General features: G+C 38.2%; 3 protein-coding genes across 3 annotated transcripts; 2 read left to right on the top strand and 1 right to left on the bottom strand.

The window, feature by feature from the left end:
* Window positions 1-57: 57 nt before the first annotated feature.
* LOC107563171 (cytochrome c oxidase subunit 5B, mitochondrial-like) lies at window positions 58-2,594 on the top strand. Its single transcript, XM_016247968.1, has 4 exons — window positions 58-174; window positions 1,495-1,564; window positions 1,658-1,757; window positions 1,910-2,594. The coding sequence occupies exons 1-4, from the start codon at window positions 152-154 to the stop codon at window positions 2,020-2,022; spliced, it is 306 nt and encodes a 101-aa protein (XP_016103454.1). The 5' UTR covers window positions 58-151; the 3' UTR covers window positions 2,023-2,594.
* A 1,125-nt stretch (window positions 2,595-3,719) lies between these two features.
* Window positions 3,720-6,601, top strand: LOC107563173 (cytochrome c oxidase subunit 5B, mitochondrial-like). The gene is made up of 4 exons (XM_016247969.1): window positions 3,720-4,087; window positions 5,596-5,665; window positions 5,759-5,858; window positions 6,011-6,601. The coding sequence occupies exons 1-4, from the start codon at window positions 4,065-4,067 to the stop codon at window positions 6,121-6,123; spliced, it is 306 nt and encodes a 101-aa protein (XP_016103455.1). The 5' UTR covers window positions 3,720-4,064; the 3' UTR covers window positions 6,124-6,601.
* A 151-nt stretch (window positions 6,602-6,752) lies between these two features.
* LOC107563170 (AT-rich interactive domain-containing protein 5A-like) lies at window positions 6,753-22,592 on the bottom strand. The gene is made up of 7 exons (XM_016247967.1): window positions 22,502-22,592; window positions 18,547-18,635; window positions 12,726-12,891; window positions 11,220-11,272; window positions 9,889-9,986; window positions 9,550-9,703; window positions 6,753-8,764 (listed from the first exon to the last, which is right to left on the bottom strand). The coding sequence occupies exons 1-7, from the start codon at window positions 22,503-22,505 to the stop codon at window positions 7,520-7,522; spliced, it is 1,809 nt and encodes a 602-aa protein (XP_016103453.1). The 5' UTR covers window positions 22,506-22,592; the 3' UTR covers window positions 6,753-7,519.
* Between the last annotated feature and the right edge of the window lie 626 nt (window positions 22,593-23,218).

The raw sequence follows: 23,218 nt of genomic DNA, 5'->3' as shown, positions 1-23,218 counted from the left end.
TCCACGAGACCCGCGCAACTAACCCCGCGCTCCGCGCTGTTTGCTTTCCCGCGCTCGACCGCGCTGAAGGGGAACTTCGCGCCAAAAAGCAACAACGTGATGGCGGCGTCAGCGTGTCCTCAAGCCGGTTAGAGTTGCGCGAGTCTGCGCAATGCGCACCACAACAAAGACGAGGTGTGTTTTAATAAAGAATCACTGTTTTTTTTTTTGCCTTACATGTATTGTGGATCCCCTTAAGGTTTGATGCTGATTGTTATTGTATTTGGTTTTATTCTATGCTGTTACCTCTATGAGTTCTTGTATTCTATGTTTAATAAATAAATGTAAAAAAAAAAGGGAAAGTAATGGGAGTCACCAGATCGGGGCGTTTTTAGACCATGTTTCCTGATTGGCTGACGTCCTAGTGACGGTAGGTTTAGGGGTGGGGTTCGGCAAAGGAAGTCATTGCATGATTGAGAAACACCCTGCAGTTTGAAAACACCCACAAATTCAGAAACGCCCACTTTTGCTCTGCAGAGACCTCGATCTCGCTTGTGCTGCTGCTGCTGCTTACAGCCGAGGGCCCCTGCCAGCTGCGGCTCTACTCAGGGGACTGGTCGATCAATGGCTTTATTTTGTGTGCGTGTTTGGACGGTTTGCGCTGGAAAACACAGCTTGGGTCGATAGTGATATCGCCTGTCTGCAGCAGCATCTCTCACCCTCCGCCTCAAATATACGCTCATCTGTAGATAATTACACCCGCTCGAATGCAACTATTGGATCACTTTTGTCGCTGCAACTTCATCGTTATTTCCTCCTTGAAGAGTTGTCCGTGAATTCGTACTTAAGTCTAATCATCTAGCTGTCATCCTATTTAGTCACAGTTGCACTTGCAGGAAATAGAAATAGTTTGTTGCATACTAACAATAATGGCAGGGGAAATAGATTTGCGTTTCATGCCAATTTCTGCCACATGAGCCAAAAACGATTCAGCAAATCATCATTTTAAGATTCATTTGAAATGATATCCAAAAAATTGCGTTCATGAGATAAACGTTGAGTCATAATTAAATTTAAGTCGTAGTTATAACTCCAAATTATGACCAAAAAAGTGTATCTTTTTTATTATATTTATGAGGCTTTATGTCACCATAACTGTACCATATAGATCAATAACCATAACAAAGGTATAATTATTTTGTCGTTGAAGAAGGCATAATTATGATAACTCCGATTAGGACCAAAAAGGTGTTTATGTTTAAACTATGGCTTTCTCATAACTTTTACTTTCTGTGATCATTTTGACGTGTCATACTCATAATTATGTCTTGGTATGTAACTTATTTAATAATAATCGACGAGTATTTTTTTCCTTAAGAGGCTGAATCAGGCTTCAAGTAGTACCTTTAAGTAGTCCAAGCCAAATTATTAAAAAAAAAATCAAATGTTTGTGAACATCAGTACACCTTGCAAACATGGTCTGTAATATGATTAATTTGTGAGCTTGTGTTCAAGCATCCCCACAGTTGATGAGCAGGCCACCGGTCTGGAGAAGATTGTGTTGGAGGCGTCAAAGAGAGGAACTGTAAGTGTCTTGTACTGTGTTCTATTGTTCTGTTGTGGCTTCTTGTGAAATAAAGACTGCTGTGTGAACAATCAATGCTGTCTTCTTCGCTAGGATCCATATAGCATCTTAAAACCGCGGGAGTGTGCAGGCTCCAAACAAGACCCTCATATTGTCCCCTCCATAACCAACAAGAGGATTGTTGGTTGTGTTTGTAAGTGATAGTATAATTTAACCACCATTTTGATATCAGTTCAATTGTATAGTCATATTAGTTCTATGTGTTTCTTATCAGTATAAGCCATCATAACAACAATATAATGATCTTTGGTCAAACCCATTAACCTATGTGTCTGTTTTATGAAGGTGAAGAGGACAACACTGCAGTGGTTTGGTTTTGGTTGCATCAGGGAGAGGCCCAGCGCTGCCCATCCTGTGGTGCTTACTACAAACTTGTTCCACACGAGTTACCCCACTGAAATATACACCGCACAGGCGGCCTAAACACTCTCATACTGACTCGGTCACCATAGATAGTGAGACTTATGCACAATCTCCTCTGCTAATCTCTGTTCTGAAGAATAGAATTGTACTTTATAGGCGCCTAGTTAGTTTTTTCTCATTGGTTGCTTCACATAAGTAGATCTGCAAATCTGAAATGCAAGATTTGGCAGGGCTTTCCTAATTGTTAATGTTGGTTTATTATTGTTATTTATTTTTTTGAGGAATAGTTTACATGCCCTGTTCTTTGCTGTGCAATATCAGCTGCTTACACATTCCAAACTTTCCTTAGACATACAATGCATTCCTTACCCTGTTACATAAATGAGCTATTACTTAAAATTTACAAGCATTACAGAAGTTTGCACATTCTTGCAAAAGAGATAATGTCTACAGACTTTGTCTTTGATTTTTCAGTGTTTAGACAAAGATAGTACATTCCCAATTCTGTGGGATTCAGAATTTGCTCCATTTACTTTGGAAGTATTGTGATTGAATGCTCTACCTTGTTGAACTTTCCTGTAAAATAAATGTGTGGTTTCAACACGTATGATGTGTCATCTCATTGCTAGAATCTTTGCAGTTGATTCACAGGAAGTGTCTTGAAGACCTGACATGATCTTGACATTTATTTTATACAAAAATATTTCTTTACATTCAGTATGCAATGTACAACTATACATTACAGACATGTTTCACATTATTGGTGTGTTGTCAAACACATTGGTCTTGTCGAGGGCCTTGAGACTGTGATATAAATGTAAAAAAAACAATTTCTAGGATGTACCCTTATGTGAATATTCCTATTTGAGCCAGACCAACCCTGGAAATTATTTATCAAGATACAAGAAACTTGATTATTCACGTTGGACCCTGAATTTTACCACAAAGTAATTGGTATTCATACGAAGAATGGTATTAAAAAGATTATTTATACCTATTCCACATCAACTAGGAGGCTATTCTCTTTTGCAGATATAGATACACTGATGAACATATCAACATGTAGCATTTACATTTTAACCACATTTGGCAGACGCTTTTTGGGAACCTGTGATACTTTTTTCTGGATTATTTGATGAATAAAAAGTAAAAAAGAACAGTATTTATTAAAAATAGAAGCCTTTTGTAACAATATATACTACCATTCAAAAGTTTGGGGTCAGTATTTTTTTTTTTTTTTTTTAATGAATGATTTTATTCAGCAAGGACGTGTTAAATTGATCAAAAGTGAAAATAAAGACTTATATTGTTAGAAAATATTATTTTCAATAAACTTTATTCATCAAAGAAACCTGAAAAAAAGAATCACAGGTTCCAAAAAATAAAATAAAATTATATATATATATATTAAGCAGCACAACTGTTTCCAATATTGATAATAATTAAGCATATTAGAATGATTTCTGAAGATCATGTGACTCTGGAGACTGGAGGAATGATGCTGAAAATTCAGCTCTGATCACAAAAATAAATTACATTTTAAAATATAGAAAACAATTACTTAAAATTATAATAATATTTCTCAATATTACAGTTTATACTGTATTTTTGATCAAATAAATGCAGCCTTGAGCATGAATTACATTACAAATCGTACTGATCCCAAACTTGTGAACAGCAGTGTGCTGTCATCTGAGCTTGTCTGCAAACACCCGTTAAAGTCTGACCTCCTCCAGCCTGGCGATGAGCTGCGCCGGGGTCATCAGCACGTCCTCCCGGCCCTCCTCTCCTCCGCTCTCCTCTCCGTCTGCCATCCTGACTATGAGGCGCCGGGCTGGACAAAAGTGAAGCGAACGCGGAGAGAGAGAGAGCGAGTGGCTGACTCGCTGCAGCCGCGAACAAACGCGCTTCACGCGGTAATCACACTCCACGAGACCCGCGCAACTAACCCCGCGCTCCGCGCTGTTTGCTTTCCCGCGCTCGACCGCGCTGAAGGGGAACTTCGCGCCAAAAAGCAACAACGTGATGGCGGCGTCAGCGTGTCCTCAAGCCGGTTAGAGTTGCGCGAGTCTGCGCAATGCGCACCACAACAAAGACGAGGTGTGTTTTAATAAAGAATCACTGTTTTTTTTTTTGCCTTACATGTATTGTGGATCCCCTTAAGGTTTGATGCTGATTGTTATTGTATTTGGTTTTATTCTATGCTGTTACCTCTATGAGTTCTTGTATTCTATGTTTAATAAATAAATGTAAAAAAAAAAGGGAAAGTAATGGGAGTCACCAGATCGGGGCGTTTTTAGACCATGTTTCCTGATTGGCTGACGTCCTAGTGACGGTAGGTTTAGGGGTGGGGTTCGGCAAAGGAAGTCATTGCATGATTGAGAAACACCCTGCAGTTTGAAAACACCCACAAATTCAGAAACGCCCACTTTTGCTCTGCAGAGACCTCGATCTCGCTTGTGCTGCTGCTGCTGCTTACAGCCGAGGGCCCCTGCCAGCTGCGGCTCTACTCAGGGGACTGGTCGATCAATGGCTTTATTTTGTGTGCGTGTTTGGACGGTTTGCGCTGGAAAACACAGCTTGGGTCGATAGTGATATCGCCTGTCTGCAGCAGCATCTCTCACCCTCCGCCTCAAATATACGCTCATCTGTAGATAATTACACCCGCTCGAATGCAACTATTGGATCACTTTTGTCGCTGCAACTTCATCGTTATTTCCTCCTTGAAGAGTTGTCCGTGAATTCGTACTTAAGTCTAATCATCTAGCTGTCATCCTATTTAGTCACAGTTGCACTTGCAGGAAATAGAAATAGTTTGTTGCATACTAACAATAATGGCAGGGGAAATAGATTTGCGTTTCATGCCAATTTCTGCCACATGAGCCAAAAACGATTCAGCAAATCATCATTTTAAGATTCATTTGAAATGATATCCAAAAAATTGCGTTCATGAGATAAACGTTGAGTCATAATTAAATTTAAGTCGTAGTTATAACTCCAAATTATGACCAAAAAAGTGTATCTTTTTTATTATATTTATGAGGCTTTATGTCACCATAACTGTACCATATAGATCAATAACCATAACAAAGGTATAATTATTTTGTCGTTGAAGAAGGCATAATTATGATAACTCCGATTAGGACCAAAAAGGTGTTTATGTTTAAACTATGGCTTTCTCATAACTTTTACTTTCTGTGATCATTTTGACGTGTCATACTCATAATTATGTCTTGGTATGTAACTTATTTAATAATAATCGACGAGTATTTTTTTCCTTAAGAGGCTGAATCAGGCTTCAAGTAGTACCTTTAAGTAGTCCAAGCCAAATTATTTTTAGGTGTTTATGTTTAAACTATGGCTTTCTCATAACTTTTACTTTCTGTGATCATTTTGACGTGTCATACTCATAATTATGTCTTGGTATGTAACTTATTTAATAATAATCGACAAGTATTTTTTTTCCTTAAGAGGCTGAATCAGGCTTCAAGTAGTACCTTTAAGTAGTCCAAGCCAAATTATTAAAAAAAAAATCAAATGTTTGTGAACATCAGTACACCTTGCAAACATGGTCTGTAATATGATTAATTTGTGAGCTTGTGTTCAAGCATCCCCACAGTTGATGAGCAGGCCACCGGTCTGGAGAAGATTGTGTTGGAGGCGTCAAAGAGAGGAACTGTAAGTGTCTTGTACTGTGTTCTATTGTTCTGTTGTGGCTTCTTGTGAAATAAAGACTGCTGTGTGAACAATCAATGCTGTCTTCTTCGCTAGGATCCATATAGCATCTTAAAACCGCGGGAGTGTGCAGGCTCCAAACAAGACCCTCATATTGTCCCCTCCATAACCAACAAGAGGATTGTTGGTTGTGTTTGTAAGTGATAGTATAATTTAACCACCATTTTGATATCAGTTCAATTGTATAGTCATATTAGTTCTATGTGTTTCTTATCAGTATAAGCCATCATAACAACAATATAATGATCTTTGGTCAAACCCATTAACCTATGTGTCTGTTTTATGAAGGTGAAGAGGACAACACTGCAGTGGTTTGGTTTTGGTTGCATCAGGGAGAGGCCCAGCGCTGCCCATCCTGTGGTGCTTACTACAAACTTGTTCCACACGAGTTACCCCACTGAAATATACACTTCACAGCAGAGGAGGCCTGGACACTCCCATACTGACTCAAACACCATAGATACTCTTATTAATGCACAGTCCCCTTCGATGTCCCCTGTTCTGAAGAATAGAATTGCACTTTTTAGGGGCATTGTTATTTCTTTTTCATTAGATGCTTCACAAAAGCAGATAAAGCAATTTAACATCAAGAAAACAGGCTTTCTTCAAATCTGAAACGCAAGATTCGGCAGGGTTTTCCTAATTGTGAATGTTGGTTTCATTATTTTTGGAGGAATAGTTTACATGTACTGTTGTTTGCTGTGCAGTATCAGCTGCTTAAACATTCCAGATTTTCCTTACAAATGCAGTGCATTCCTTGCCCTGTTACGTAAATGAGCTGTTACTTTAGCACATTCTTGCAAAAGAGATGTCTACAGGCATTGTCTTTGATTTTTCAATGTTTAGACAAAGACTGTACATTCCTGATTATGTGGGACTCAAAATTTACTTTGAAAGTCTTGAGATTGAATGCTCTCCTTGTTGAACTATTCTTTAAAATAAACGTAGTGTTGATGTGTCTTGTGTGCATCTCATTGCTAGAATCTTTGCAGTTGATTCACAGGAAGTGTCTTGAAGACCTGACATGATCTTGACATTTATTTTATACAAAAATATTTCTTTACATTCAGTATGCAATGTACAACTATACATTACAGACATGTTTCACATTATTGGTGTGTTGTCAAACACATTGGTCTTGTCGAGGGCCTTGAGACTGTGATATAAATGTAAAAAAAACAATTTCTAGGATGTACCCTTATGTGAATATTCCTATTTGAGCCAGACCAACCCTGGAAATTATTTATCAAGATACAAGAAACTTGATTATTCACGTTGGACCCTGAATTTTACCACAAAGTAATTGGTATTCATACGAAGAATGGTATTAAAAAGATTATTTATACCTATTCCACATCAACTAGGAGGCTATTCTCTTTTGCAGATATAGATACACTGATGAACATATCAACATGTAGCATTTACATTTTAACCACATTTGGCAGACGCTTTTATCCAAAGTGATTTACAGTGCATTCACTGATACATTTTATCAGTATTGTGTATACAGTGGGAATTGATTCCAAAACCTTGCAGCTGCAAGTGTCATGCTCTACCAGCTGAGCTACAGGACCATGTATGTAACTCCTTCAGTTAGCATTAGCTTTTAAAATCAACATGAAACACTCTGCAACCCATTTTACTTCATGTAAAATTATCCTGAAAATTGATCAAGAAAATTGACTTGATCCTTCAGTTTTCTAGTAACGTGAAGGAGTCTGTATTGAAAAAGTTAACTCATTAATTTTGGTTTCACGTTGACCTATAGATTTGAACAACCAATTGTTTCAGAATCGTTCAGTATGGCTGCAGGCCTGCCATGTTGTACCCAGCAGGTGGATGCCAGATGGGTAATGGGTAAGGGTAGGAGGGCAAAGCAGCCTCGTAAGACCCAGGAAAAGGGGTGCCCACTGGCGGGCAATGCATAGAGTGGGTCTGAGCAGGAGGTATTGTTAGATGGGTTGGAAGAAATACATGTTGAAGAGGTAGAGCCTTCAACTGTTCGTTTAAGTCTGCCCGATATCTCTCTATGGTTGGCAGGTAGGGCATTGTTATACCGGGATGAGGGTGGAAGAATAACTGCTGGGTAGGCAGAGGCTTGGGCAACACTGTCTTTGCTTTCTCTTTCCTGTCCATAATGCGAAGTGGAGAGCCCACTGGTGTCTTCTTCAAGCAGGCTTCATCGGTGATGGACCTCTTTAGGAGGTGCTGGTGGTAGGACATGTATGGTTTAAAAGTGGGCTGTAGTGACACAGGTCTGCAAGGATCTCGTGGTAAGACCTTGGAGAAGCTGGAGGCATGAGGGACCCAGCAGGGTCTGGTGTATGCAGGTGAAGGCATCCTGTAGGATGTAAGTCTGGTGCTGGATTTACCATCCGGGGTCCATGGCAAAAGACTCCTCTGGGTTTTTTCTGAATGGGGTGGGCCACCTGGCAGGTAATCCCTGTAATGGTTGCGGTGATAGTTGGCAAGTTCTTTGCTGTTGGGGTAACATCCAAGAGGCTTGCAAACTCCTGTGCTAGCAGTCTTGGACGTGGGGAGAGCAGACAAACGAGAAGGTGTCTTACTTTCGGTTTCTTTGGAAGGAGACTCCTGGGTCGTCACGGTTATACAGTCCTCAGAGGAGACAGAGCAAGGAGAGGGGCTACGGGACAAGGACCAAGATGGAGAGGAGATGGGGAGGGGTGAGCCATCGGAAGAGTGGCGAGTGTGAGTGGAAGAAGGACACACAGGAGACTGGGAACAGTGGGATAGCTGAATAACAGAGGGTCTCTCCAGTTCTGCACCGTCTTCCAAGGCGCCAGAGGCAGGGATGTTCAGGCTAGCCTGGGCCAGACGCTTCTTCTTCTCCAAGGGAGAGATCACCTCAGTCGGGGTGGGAGTATGAAGGAGAGGGATCTCTCTGGAGCAGGTGCCTGAGTGGGGACCGTGGACAGAAACTGCGGATGACTGCTCAGAGTCTAGGCGATCGGAGGACGCCAACCATGGACTGTGATGGGAACATATGCCTCTCTCACAGTGATGATCTGATCCCATTTTCTCCTGCAAACAAAAGGGACACGCTTCAGCACAAGGAGCAGACAGATACATTTCCACACATAGGACAATTGGAGATATATTCTATGCATCACTTAGATTTATATTGTTGTATGTAATTTTGTATGTAGGGTTTGGTGATAGATAATTATGCTGTTGATGTAAAATTAAGCAACATTGTGAATATTGCTAAAGTCCTAATGTGCCTTTTATTTGGCTATTGAGTTTCCTAAAGAATGTCATTTGAATAGTCCTGTACTCCCTCCTTCTCCCAAGACTTGAACATGGGAGCATTTAGACCAGGGGTGTCAAACTCATCTCCCGGAGAGCCACAGTCCTGCAGAGTTTAACGCCAACCTGCTCCTACACAGCTATCTTTAGTTTTCAAGTAATCCCGAAGACCTCGATTAGCTGGGTCAGGTGTGTTTAAACTCTGCTGTGGCCCTCCAGGAACTGTTTGACATCCCTGATTTAGACAGTAGCATAAATAGCACTAGATTCATTTCCATGAATGGGTTCAAACAGCCAACCGTCCAGGGTGTTTCCCTGCGTATGGCCTGAGCCACTGGGATTGGCTCCAGCATGCCCCTGACCATACATACGACAATTGGTTTGAAGAATGGATGGAGGGTTCAAATGGTCCATTTCAATGAATCAATTCAACAATCTGTTTGCGTCATTACTCAAAAATGTCCCATCAAAAAGCTGAAGTTCACATAGCAATGTCCCAACCCTAACTGTACATTTGACAAAGAGTTTCTTTGATCCAAGTGCATTTTCTTCCTGCTCACCTCACACGCTTCTCTCTCCGTCTTCCTCTTCTTTTTGCTCTCTGGCTTACTTCCCCTGTTCTCAGGGCTCCTCTTGTACTGTTTTCGAGGTTTGGAGGGTGGTAGTGGTTTGTCCTCCTCCCCTCTCAGTTGCCGCTCAAAAGGCAACACCAACCTGCACAAAGAAAGAGTTTTACTGTTGAAGCCATGGCCTAGTGGTCAATGCAAATGCTCTGAAACTTTGATCAGTTGTGTGCATGTGGCAATGTGAGTTTGAGTATAGCTAAGCGATCCAACATACAATTTTTGATGGGTGAATTAAAAAAATGCCTGGTTCATAACAGTTAAAAGTAAGTTTACCTTTCGTAGTGTCTGCGTGTGCAGGTGGCTGCACTGGTACTGCCTGGACTACCACCCAGCTCATCGTACACATTCTTCCATAGCCTCCGCGCTGTTACCTGTGAGCAAACACAACATTATTACACACCCTTAGAAGAAAAGAAAACTGAATTTAACTACCTACTGCATATAGCTACTTCTCTGACAATGATTCAAAACCCAGATGCTAATGACTAATTCACGAGTTTGCACTTACATATATTCAGATATGTAATTCTGAACATGAATTTGCCTTGTTGACCAATACGACGCTGTTTAATTGGGAAGTGAGCACTGAGTAAACGGTGCTTCATGCATCACTATTGACAATGGACAATGTTTCGCTAATGTGATAGCGCCTTAAGGCTAAATGTGTTTAATGTACAATTCTAAATTAGCATCTGTGCTTGCATTTTGTTTTCTTGGACTGACAGTGTGTGTATTGCACGCACTGCATTATCATTCTGATCAGCCCTTGTCATAGTGGAACTTCATGATTAGTCACTGGTTAGTTTCAGAGGTTGCCTCAAATGTGTCTAAGTACATACCCTAAATTTATTTTCACAGGCTGATAAAAGTTTCAGCTTTACAATGCTAATACCACCCTTACTGCCTGACACATTGCTAAATCAATTAATGACCAAGGTACTTTTTATTTACAGGTGTCAGTCCTCTGGACTTTGTTTAGTGACAGCAAACACCTTCGGTTTAATTGTGTTACTGGAAAAAAGTTTGACTGATGCAATAATGGCATTTTCTTTTGCATGACTCTTTTTAGAGTACAATGTCAGACTTTCCACTTCCAGACCCAATTCACACACAGAAACAAGACCCTCTTTGGCCAAGACTAAAATGATATACAGACCGACAGACATTAGACATTGTTTTGTCAAACATCGGTTTTAGTGACCACACGCACACTCATTAAAAATACAAACACTTTAGCACCTTAGAGTGAGTGGAAACTTAAGGGTGCGAGAACAAAGCTTTGAAGCAGCGGGTTTGGCCAGAAAGAGCTAGGTGGAAGATGGACCCTCGTTCTCATTGTGGTCATAACGGTCACTGTTGTATGTATGGTGTGGCCTACAGCCATCATAGTTTCCACTGTGCAAGAGCAAGTGGCAAGTACATGACCTGCTTCTCAACTTCCTCGTTAGGTGCGGAAGCCTAGGGCAGTTGGCATACTTGCACAATATATCGACAAGTTAATGCTATCAGTGGTGTGAATGAGAGATCAAGAAGATAGACCAGCACCAGGTTGTGAAAGGTCTGTCTGGAGGTTTGTTTGCTCGAGGTTGTGTGAGGATACTTACCGCATCATATCCTCCAAGTGTCTCCACAGCTTTGTAGATTTTCCACAGGTTGACTGGAAAAAAGACAAAGACATGATTGCGTCAACACACAATCTTAAAAATCAAGTTATGAGATGTAGATGGCACTTCTCATCAAAACTGTGATCAGTGTAAATCAGTGAAATGAAGTGCTCCTCATCTCAAGGAAGTCAGACTAAATCTTATAAGAGCTGTTTTATTTTCTATTCATTTTATATGAGGTATGCAGCCCTGTTACCAAATGTTGGGACATTTTGAAATATAGTTTAAAACTTTAAAAATACAACGTCAGAAGGGGTAACAGGGTTGCAAATTTAGCATAAATGTAGCCTCACTCAGTAGTGGCTAGCTAGTTTGGTTTGTAGTTATTAATAAACATATTTTCCATAAATTAAAGAAAATATTTGGTAACACTTTACAATAAGGTGTTAGTTCATGTTAATTCACAGTGCATTAACTAATGTTAACAAACAATTTTGATTTGAATAATGCATTAGTAAATGCTGAAATTAATCTTAACTAAGATTAATAAACTATTGCTGTAAACTATTGTTTGTTTGTAGTTCATGTTAACTAAAGTAGTTAACGAATGTTAACTAATGAAACCTTATTGTAAAGTGTTACCAAGTATTTTTTACAACATTGTGGTTAACAGACTTACATGGTTGAGCTCAACACAGCAAAATTTTAAAAAACGGACAAAACTGTTTTTCTGTCCCATTATAAAAAGTCCAAATTAAGTCAAGTGTGTAATGATCTGTAATGAGGAAAAATCATATTGTAGCATAGCTATGCAAAACGTGGGACTATGGCAGATACAGTACATGATTTAGGCAGCGTGTTGTTGTTTTTTAATATTAGTGGATTTAATGGGTGCATTGCCACCCAAAAAAAACAGTTGCGGTTGTGTTCTGTACTGAAAAATCATGCTAAATGCAAGTAATAAAATGCAATTAACTAAATAGTTGTACATAGTTGGAATAGCATAATAAATAGGCTGTTCAACCTTTAAAGGGAAGGAGAAAACCTTTAACTTTGTAACTGATGTCAAAGTTGGTGTATCTGATCTTTCACTTATAAAAGTTCGTCAAATCAGAGAAATGCCAACACGGACATGCTGCGTAACATGCCCTCGTACTCAAAAACCATGAACAAAACTATAGAAGGTAAAACAAAAGATGAGCCCGAGACAACACTAAACACAAGCTCACTTGGTTTGTGAAGACCACAGTGTGTTTTGGTGAGGTGAATTATGGCAGCTGAGAGCTTGAAACTCAAATTTTTCATATTGCAGGGCCTACACAGTTCTTGGTCATAGAAAGACAATTACATTTACATTACATTCGTTGAATTGCAGTGCATTTGCATGATTTTTTGTGTTGTGTTACTACATAATGTATAATGACAAATCTACATCTTGAAGCAAAACTAGTTGAAAAGCACTGGTTTAAATGCTGTAATATTATATGCAACAGTATTCAGACTCACTCTGTTTAAAGCCAAGATGGGGAATTCTCTCTATAGGCATGCTTCTTTCCTTCATGAAACCGTACAGATTGGTCACAAAGGTCCTCTCTTCACTCTCAGATTGGTCTGTTCTGGAACCATCCTCGCTGCTATTGGTGGACACCATGTTCTCCATCTCCCCGCTGGTCTATTGGAAAAATAGTGTACGGTTAAAAGGCACATAATCACAAAAGTTGCAAAAAAAGTTTTTTTCATCTAATTGTCCATTTCTGTCGAGTTCAGGAGTTCCCAACATACCAGTTCAGTAACCAATAAATCTACACTATGCATGTGCACTGTACACGATATAGGCAATATATGAATATATGTGGGTGAGTTTGTGTCATTTACAGGAAGCAGCGTAACTGTGCTTCGAACAACTTCAAATTTCACTTTCACACAAACAGCCTGATAAATTTTCTCACTGATTCATTTTCTCAAAGCCTCATGCAAAATTGCAGGTGATATAGGTGTTCATGCAACTCCGTTCCGAGACCAGTCATATTCAGAGTGTGAGACTGAAAACACAACAGCTTTGGCTTTCACCACCACTTTCAATAAGTAACCAGACATCCTGTTTGAAGGGAAACCGAACCACTGGTGGGGTTTTCACAAAGGAAAGCTGCACTAGGGCTGTTCTCCACGCTGTGATAAAGACACAAGTGGTGCAAACATGAGACACTTTGCAGTTACTGCAAGAGGGCGGGAGTTTGGTGTCCGCAAATCTTGTGATTTTCAGCTGAAACACAAGAGTATGAATGTAGCCTTCCTTATCTATATGATACTAAAAAAGTGAAGTGGGATTATGAGATATGTTCCTCAGATCACACTTTCGCACAATTTGATCAAAAGACTTTGTGGAAGAAGCTAAACTCCAGAATAAAGGGCTGTTCATGATAACTACAATTATAATGTTTTAATAGTTCACACCACAACTAGAACAATAAAACACAGAGGAACGATGACGTTGAAATCACTTTCAGAATGATTTTTCCAGCTGATGAATAATGATAAAAACATTCACCGCCAATCAGAATCCACCCGACTTTAAAGCAGCAGATGACAAAACTGCAGCACACACTTATAATAATCAATATGTGACCCTGGAGCACAAAAGCAGTCTTAAGTCGCTGGGGTATATTTGTAGCAATAGCCAACAATACATTGTATGGGTCAAAATTATCGATTTTTCTTTTATGCCAAAAATCATTAGGATATTAAGTAAAGATCATGTTCCATGAAGATATTTCCTACTATAAATATATTAAAACTTAATTTTTGATTAGTAATATGCATTGCAAAGAACTTCATTTGGACAACTTTAAAGGCGATTTTCTCAATATTTTGATGTTTTTGCACCCTCAGATTCCAGATATTCAAATAGTCGTATCTCGGCCAAATATTGTCCGATCCTAACAAACTATACATCAATGGAAAGCTTACTTATTCAGCTTTCAGATGGTGTTTTGAAAAATTGACCCTTATGACTGGTTTTGTGGTCCAGGGTCACATATGTTATCGTCCATTATTGTGCACACTTACATAGTTATCTTTATATTTATCATTCTTGGTGTGATCGGGTCTGGACCACACAATCAGCTATTGTGAAAAAGAAGTGGCTTAACTGTACTGCATGTGCACTTGTATTTTAAATCTTAAAAGTATCTTAACAAACTATACTTGCAGATATTGCAATATTAATGATAAAAGGCCACTTAAGTAGACTTCACATTCATGACTATGTTTCTAAACACAATTAGGTGCACTTTAAAAAGTGCACTTTTGTGTGCAAATAATACGTAATCATGTAATCTATAAAAAGTAACTGATTACAGTAACTGTAACTTTAAAATTTAATATAATCTAATTACAAGTACTTATTGTTTTTTTGTTTTGCCAGTTTAATTGTCCGCCATGTGAAATGCGCAAGTCTGATAACTTAAAAACACCTCTTTTCATGATTTGGTGTATGCTCCATGTCTTTAGCACAAACTGTTCAGGATAAGTTACGCACTGATGAGCTCGCCTTAGCAAACACCGCTAATAACAGGTTAGCGTAGACTATCAGCACCTTATAAACTTTGTAGATGCTCTTGCATAGCAAGGAAGGAACAAGCCCTGTTGGAAAAGGGAAGTAAGTGAACGTTATCTACAGAAAAACAGCACATTCACCCTGAGTGGCAAAGTGCTATAAGATGATCAGGCCAAAGTGGAACTGCTAGCATCTAGCGCGCAAGTACACAGGACAATGACCCACAGTGCAGGCAGGCCGCAAGTGAGAAACGAAAGAGTGAAGGCATGCAGAAATGAGCGCCAGCCGTCACAGGATCGCCTACTCAGTAACAATACACATGACTTATAGGGGGAGGCAGAAAAGTTGTTAAACCTTAGAAAATAAGATAATGTAAGCAAAAGCTGCTTATGTACAGCTGGTATACACTGTGGCTTGATGCATGTCAGGCCAACTGCCTCTGAGATAAAAACTATGATTTCATAGAATTTTCAGAAGTTAGCTAATCATTAAAGAGGTCATTTACATAAAGAATTCTTAAAGATACAGTAACAGAGTGGAAAATGATTAAAACGAAATGAACTTTGATGGAAGAAACCTTGACCAGCATGAACACTGACCTGACTCGAGCTGAATAACAAACAACATTGCTGCCTTTTGTAGAACTACTCATAGCTGAATTGAACTCGATTCAAAATGGATGAACTTCACACTGTTATTGATCTGAACTGAAACAACTGACTTAAGCTAAATAATGACAATATTGTGCTTTAAAGCTGCTTTACAGCAGAATCTGAATTGTCTTTATAGATGATTGATTCAGCTATTTTCCTGTTTATCTTTGTGAAGCTGCTTTGAAACAATCTGTATTGTATAAAGGGCTATAGAAATAAAGGTGACTTGGCATGACTAACAATAAAACGACAAGGAAAAACTTAATTTGGATACAAAAGTGTGTAATATGCAGTGTTGGGGGCAATATATTACAAGTAACGCAAGTTACGTAATCATATTACTTTTTTCAAGTAACTAGTAAAGTAACGCATTACTTTTTAATTTAAGTTACTTTTTCAAATAAGTAAGGCAAGTTACTTTTTTTTCTTCAGTCTGCATTCAACTGTACGGACGTAACTTTACTTTCCCTTCAGCCTGAGGCTTATTCCTTTCACTTTTGGTGTGAAAAGGCTTTTATATTTGCCAAAAATATAACTTTTTTTATTTTAAAAACAAACAAGCAAGCCCTGTCCAGATTTAAAAAGTAGCGCAAAAGTAACGTAACGCATTACTTTCCATAAAAAAGTAACTAAGTAGCTCAATTAGTTACTTTTTTTATGGAGTAATGCAATATTGTAATGCATTACTTTTAAAAGTAACTTTCCCCAACACTGGTAATATGATCCCCTTTTCCTACGTTTTTTTTTTTTAAACCAGCCTAAGCTGGTTTGCTGGTCTTAGTTGGTCATCCAGCCTTGTCTGTTTGCTTGGTTTTGGGACTTCTCAGCTAAGTTTAAACTGGTTTCAGCAGGTTTTTTACCAGGCTTAATTGTTTGTGGAAACAATTTTTGGAAACAGCGTTTGATTAAATCACATTCGCCCACCAAATAAGGTAAAAAGACTAAAACAATTCATAACAACTTTCGAAGAGAAATTCCCCGGTGACTATATATGCTACGCACAGAAAGCTTTGGATTTCCATTAGATGACTTTGGTGGTTGATCTCTGCCGTTTGCTGCCAAAGCAATGTTCAGTCAGTAAGTTTCACACTGAATAGAGTTCCTCAGAGAGCTTAACTTCTTCCCAGAATAAGGCTTCTACAATGACTAATATTGTGCATATAGGGCTTTATTCTAGCTTCTGAGTAATATAGAAGCTAAGAAGGCCCCTTTTCAGCGTACTGAAATGAGTAAACATTGAGGCCTAAGTTTAAATCTCTCTCCTGTGAAGAGAATAATATCATACATGTAGGCCTAAAAGCTGGGGCAATCTAAAAGAGTCTGATTCATTCTTTCCCTCGCTTCAGTCGTAAATACAACAGAGAAAATTTGACACGTCTTGTGCTATGGGTGCTGCTGAGCCCCAGTGTGTCCTGAATTGAGTCATCTTCACTGAAATTTCATATACGGCTTTATCTGATTGCCATCTACCAAACACTTCCTGTTATATTGACAACACTGATAACAAAGCTTTGAGGAATAGTTGGTTAGCACTAGTTCTTGGAATCAATATTTGAATATCTTTTAATCAAGGGAAGTGCTTTTTTGAGAAAGACGCAGATGGTATTTTTTTTTCTCCAGAAATTGGTTTATAATGGTCTGTTTATATTGTATAACACATAGCCAATGTATACATTCTGTGCATTTCGTGTCTTTTATCTAATGAAATTGTTACAAAATCATTCTTTAACCGCAAATTTGATCAAAGAAGAGATGTAACTGGTGGAATGCGTATTAAAATGCTTGAAGCATGCTCTCATGAAACTATTTTGGCCAGTTGATATGTAACAAAAACATAAGATCACTCGTTCAATTTAATAGTCATATCAAGACCACAACAGGGAAGAGCTTAGCTCTTAAATGCTACCTTCGAGTATCAAACAGGAAGGGTTTTTTCGTGTTGAGAACTTTGCCCCCGTCCCTCTCGAACTGTGCCTAAAAGTAGCACAGACCCCAGTGTGAGAGACTTTCTACGAGCTGCAGCTCTTAAATTTCCACCTCATTCATATTTCGGAAAAGTGCGTGGGTTTGTCTGCAAGCGGACGTGTCAATAACACTCTCAAAATGAGAGTTTATACATGCTGATGAAGATGCAGTGGCACGGCCAGCGCTCGCCACCAAAACCACATGGCTTTCAACTTCTGACGCCACCCTGGAAATATGATGCATCTTTGCACTAACATACAAACGCTGTTTTCAATTACCAGAAGTGTGAGAGAGAAAAAACATCTGTGATTGTTTATATGAGTATCCATGTGTGTCGCATAAAAGAAATGACTATAGATGTCACATTTTAACCAACCCCCTGCAATCTAATACTAAAAACTCACTCATTCACTTGTTATTCTGATGTACTGCAGAAATGAAGAACCGAAAACTGTAACCGAAATAAAAGAGACCAGAGGCTGTTGAGTCAATACACGTAAATATACTGGAATATAGATTTTTCCAGCACACATTAGAGAAAAAAGAAATATTTCTTGCAAAATGAAAGTCAAATGGACAATCTAACCACAAAGTAACAGTGTCATATCTCATGTGACTAACTGTTACTGACATCAGCATTCTCCATAACTGAAATATTGCAATAATACCAGAAATCAATTTGGCAACAGTCATTAGATCGAAAGGGGAAGTGAGATGTTATTTTTACAAGCAAAATTTGCACTTCAGCCACATCAGGAGAATCAGTTATGTGAAATTTACATAAACTACATACAAATTCACTACAGTTAAGTTATGGGAGATGATCCATAATCATGCCTTAAAGGGACAGTTCACCCAAAATAATGCGAATTCTGTTATCATTTACTCGTCCTTGTGATGCTCCAACCCCTTTTAGATTTTCAGTGGAACACAAAAGTAGAATTTTTGAGAACTGTTACGTAACTTTTGCCACAGAGTGACCACCATAAAAATAGTCAGTATGACTGAAGTCATATGATAGCCTGTGGTAAACTATGAACTATCAAGAAATGTTCTCTACAATGTGTATTTCCACAAGGAATAACACCACACAGGCTTGAAATGACAAGAGGAGGAGTGAATCATGAGGCACATGTGCTGCTGTGTGTCTTACCTGGTTTGGTGAATTCAGCTCCTGCTTTTTCTTTTCACAGTCTTCTAGTTCTCCTTCTCCAACATCAACCTCTCCTCGAGGGTCCAACACTAAAACAAAGCCCAGCATACTAGTTACACACAAATTAAGGTGTAAGCACGCACATACATCAAAAGAATGTATACATAGTGATTGAAACTTTCTGTTAGTGGTCAGTTTTTCAGTGACTAATGTAGATGCAGGTATCTAGAAATGAGGCCGGTTGAACGCCTATATAAAGGTGATATAATTCTTCAGTGATAGCAATTCAAAACTTTTTATGAATACTGATTTTAGGAACAGAGAGATAGAGGTCTTTTCCAGAGACACCACAGAAAATCAACGGTGAATTTTCAGCATCTTTTGGAAAGCAATTGGGTAACTATAGAATTGGTTCACCCAGAAACCGATATGCAAATTCTGTCAAATTCCAGTATTAATTATATACCAGTGAAGTATTTATTAACATTCTGAATTAGCTATTTATTTTTATATTTTCAGTTTTCATTTTATTTTTTAGTTTAAGTTTGAGTCATTTTGCTGCATTCACTTTTATTAGTTTTTTGGATTTTAAAAAAATATTTCTATGTAACTTTAGTGGATTTTTATTTCAGTTTTAGTTTGAATAATTGTAGCACTTCAACTTCAACTTATTTCATTTTAGTTTTCTTTTTTTTGTTTAAGTTTGGATCATTTTGTCATGTGCTTTTGTCACTTTTATTAGTTCTTAAGGTTTTCTATATAGATTTACTGAATTTGTATTTCAGTTTTAGTCATTTCAGTACTTCAGCTTATGCCGAAATGCTGCCAAGACGACATTTCTAGTTTTCAAGTTTTTCAAGTTCAAGTTTTTCATCTAATATTTATATAGTATTGTATTTCAGCATTATATCAGTTACTGAAAATTTGTAATTGCTTGAGTTTTAGCTAACCACAGTATTCAAAATGTCTTTTTTTTTGCATCAAAGAAAGAACATAAATGATGACAGTATTTTCATTTTTGGCTGAACTGTCCCTTTACAAACAGCATTTACACATATTAGATCTACATAAACATCCCTCACCCCTACACTCTTAAAAAAAAGCTGAGGTACAAAGTTGTAAATTGGGGTATACCCAAAATACTTACAAAATACCTACAAAAGCTAATTTTTTTGTACTTTATTTACCCTAAATGGTACATATTAGTGCTTTAAAAGTACATAAAGTGAACATATTAGTACCTTCTGAAAGGGTATCGGCCCAGTGAGAGTGTATCCCGTGAATCCCAATGACATTAAATATCAAAATCAGCTACTAATTTAGCTCACTGTTTACCCAGCATCTGCTTTATAAAATGCCGTTTTGAATCTGAAGTATTGAATTAAATGGGCGTGTAAGACAGAAAGAAAGAAAGAAAGAAAGAAAGAGAGAGAACATTCTAATATGAAACCACATGATTACAACACTGCTTCCTGTCTGTATGCATAAACCACAGCTATGTGATACTCTGCTCGAATATAAAAATAAACATTTGTGAGCTGTCTAACAAAACTGACACTCCAATGCGTCCTCTGATTATTATAAGATCTATATCTTGCATAAACTAACCAGTCGTGTGTTTATTACACAATCCTTTATCATTCAGACATCAATTCAGCCAATTCAACACCACTGTTTGTTTTGAAATAACTGGATTGTGGAGGTGAATGTGCAGCGACTCCATTTTTATAACCTTTCTTAGAGCTTTGTATTTCTTTAGGAGGTGCAGGAGAGGACACCATCGTCACACTGGACTTTCAGAGGCCAAATTTCAGGTCAAAAATGGCACACGGGCGAGCATATCAAGTCGTCTACTGTTCAGGCATCTGCTGTGAATAGTACCACCAGCACAATGCAACCATCAGGCACCTGACAGCATCTTATTTACAAACCACACAAGCATTGAATTATAGGTTGGCTCTGGGCAGCCTCTACCTCAAAGTCTCCACTTCCCTTTCTCATAGCCTCCTCACCGCTCTCTACACTCATATCTCAGTCTGTAACATCCAGCAACGCTTCGCTTTCGAGATCAGACGCTTCCTGTGCCAGGGCACTCAACAGGCTTCTGTTATTTTACTTCCCCTTCTGAGCCACAGTGCAGAAAGATTGTGACAAGTTGGACTGATATTATCACTGGTGCGATAGCAACTTCTGCATTGTTTCTGGCAGCCTGCTATTGTTCGGATGGCGCAGATGGGATAAAAAGCAAATGAATTATTTCATTGAGCATCGCTACAAACATCAGAAGAGCTTAAACTTCGGCGTATCTTCTGATGTGCTAACCATGAATTTGTCATATCCTGGATTGTCTCACAAATAAAGCCATAACGTGCAATAACATCACAATGTGATAGCGTCTTAATGTCACAAACAACAGGACGATACAACGTTATCAACGCAGGGAAACATATGTGTGATGTTCGAGAAAGCTTCCTAAACAGAAATGGCCTGTGATGTTTGGCTAATAAGCTTATCTGGCCTGTTCTCATCAGTTTGCTTGTCAGTGTATCAGAGGGGTTTTACGCTTCAACAGCAATGTGCTGCTATTTCTCTAAACCACTTCCTCAAAGAGCAAAACCTGTTATGGTTACTCATATCTAGTCCTTATTACTGTCACTCAAATTACTACAAATGACAGTAATAGCCATTATGGTAAACCAATTAACATCCCTTCCTTCCAAAAAGCTAATATTTCATCTTACGATACTAATACTTGTTTTCAGTGTTGGGGGTAACTCATTACAAGTAACGCGAGTTACGTAATCAGATTACTTTTTTCAAGTAACTAGTAAAGTAACGCAGTACTTTTTTAATTTACAAGAAAATATCTGAGTTACTTTTTCAAAAAAGTAACGCCAGTTACTTTGTTTTCCCATTTATTGACTGACAAGTCTCCGGTCCCCATATTGGGAGAAATCGGGAGTACAGAGGCGTTGTGTGCGCTGTGTGAAAATGATGCTACTGTAGATCTAGACTAAATGTGAATGTGCATTAATTCATCCCACTCACAAAAAACTGATTTAGTATTCATCAAAATGAATTAAAACAGTGAAATGCAAACTCAGAATATGACGCAAACCTGCAATAACTAAATATGTTAAATAACACAAATGTAGCTAATCCCATTTTATTAACCGATATCTTTGCTGCTGACCTTTGATGATCCGCTTCAACCGTACTAATAAGCAAAAATGACTTTAGAGAAACTAACAATTGTGCTTTGCTTTTTTATTGCTGAAGAGTGTATCTTCTCCTGCGTTCTACTGTACAGACGTGAATTTACTTTTCATTCAGCCTGAGGTTTATTCATTACACTTTTTGGTGTGAAAGGGCTTTTATATTTGCTATCAATAGAGCTTCTTATATTAAAAACAATCAAGCCCTGCTTATATTTAAAAAGTAACGCGAAAGTAACGCGAAAGTAACGTAACGCATTACTTTCCATAAAAAGTAACTAAGTAACGTAATTAGTTACTTTTTTTAGGGAGTAATGCATTACTTTTAAAAGTAACTTTCCCCAACACTGCTTATTTTAGCTACTACTAAATAATCAAATAGTGATTAGTATCTTTTCTCTTTAGTATCTATCAGTTTTACTAGTAGGCTACCTATTCATTAGGCTACTATCCCAGTTTTTCTTCTAAGATTTCCTATAAGATTTAGCTAATCTGGCATTAGATATCAGTATATATGTCATTATAGTCATTGTATATGGCAAGTAAAAATGCAATTATAATTATAATTAGTGAGATAAGAAATAGCGTCTCAGAAAAGGTTACTTTTGAAACTAAAAATAGCTACTAGTCACCGTTAGATTACTGGTTTGTAAAGTTAAAAAGTGCTAAAAAAAAAAAAGTCATGTTAATTTTACACATTAGAAAGATGTCGCTCCATTCATAGCAATATAACCGCTTACCCATTTTAGAAAAGCGCGTCGTCCTCACTCAGATGTAATATCAGGAGCGTGTGTTGATGTCTGTCCTTCAGTCTCGCGTCTCAGGAATTGACAGCTCGCTCTCAGCACGCGCTCTGCCTCTCATTGGACACTCGCTCTCTACAGGACTTCCTCACTCGAGTCAGACAGGAACCCTGGGACTCTGAGTCTTCTTGAGCGACTGGTTTTTTTCAAAGCAAGTTGGTTTACAGATTTCGTGTGCATGTTTCCGTTAATACGTTTCAGTATGTCTAACTGCAGTCTTTAATCTTCCCTTAGAGTTTCAATTTTAAGATATGAAAAATAAATTAATTATTACATGTTTCAAATGATGATGATGTAAGGGCAAAATAAACCATTTCGATATTTAATGCGTGACAATGATTTATATCATTTTATACTGTCCCTCAATTATCATTTCCACCGCAACAACGATTTTGAACCTAAATAGATTGAAACACATGACTCATAATTTGGGCATGGTGGTTCATAATTTCCAGTTGAGCCATGATTTTGTCAATTTACGTTAATTATATTGACATAAATAACAGAATGCGCCAGGGATGCATGTTATATTAATAAATTAGTAGTTCACCCAAAAATGAAAATTTGCTGAAAATGTACTCACCTTCAGCTCACGCAAGGTTTAGATGAGTTTGATTCTTCATCAGAACAGATTTGGAGAAATTTGGCATCCCA

Source organism: Sinocyclocheilus grahami, unplaced genomic scaffold, assembly GCF_001515645.1.
Source record: "Sinocyclocheilus grahami isolate Dianchi unplaced genomic scaffold, SAMN03320097.WGS_v1.1 scaffold859.1, whole genome shotgun sequence".
Lineage (NCBI taxonomy): Eukaryota > Metazoa > Chordata > Actinopteri > Cypriniformes > Cyprinidae > Sinocyclocheilus > Sinocyclocheilus grahami.
The sequence above is the reverse complement of the archived record's forward strand: the minus strand, read 5'-3'. Positions and strand labels throughout refer to the sequence as shown.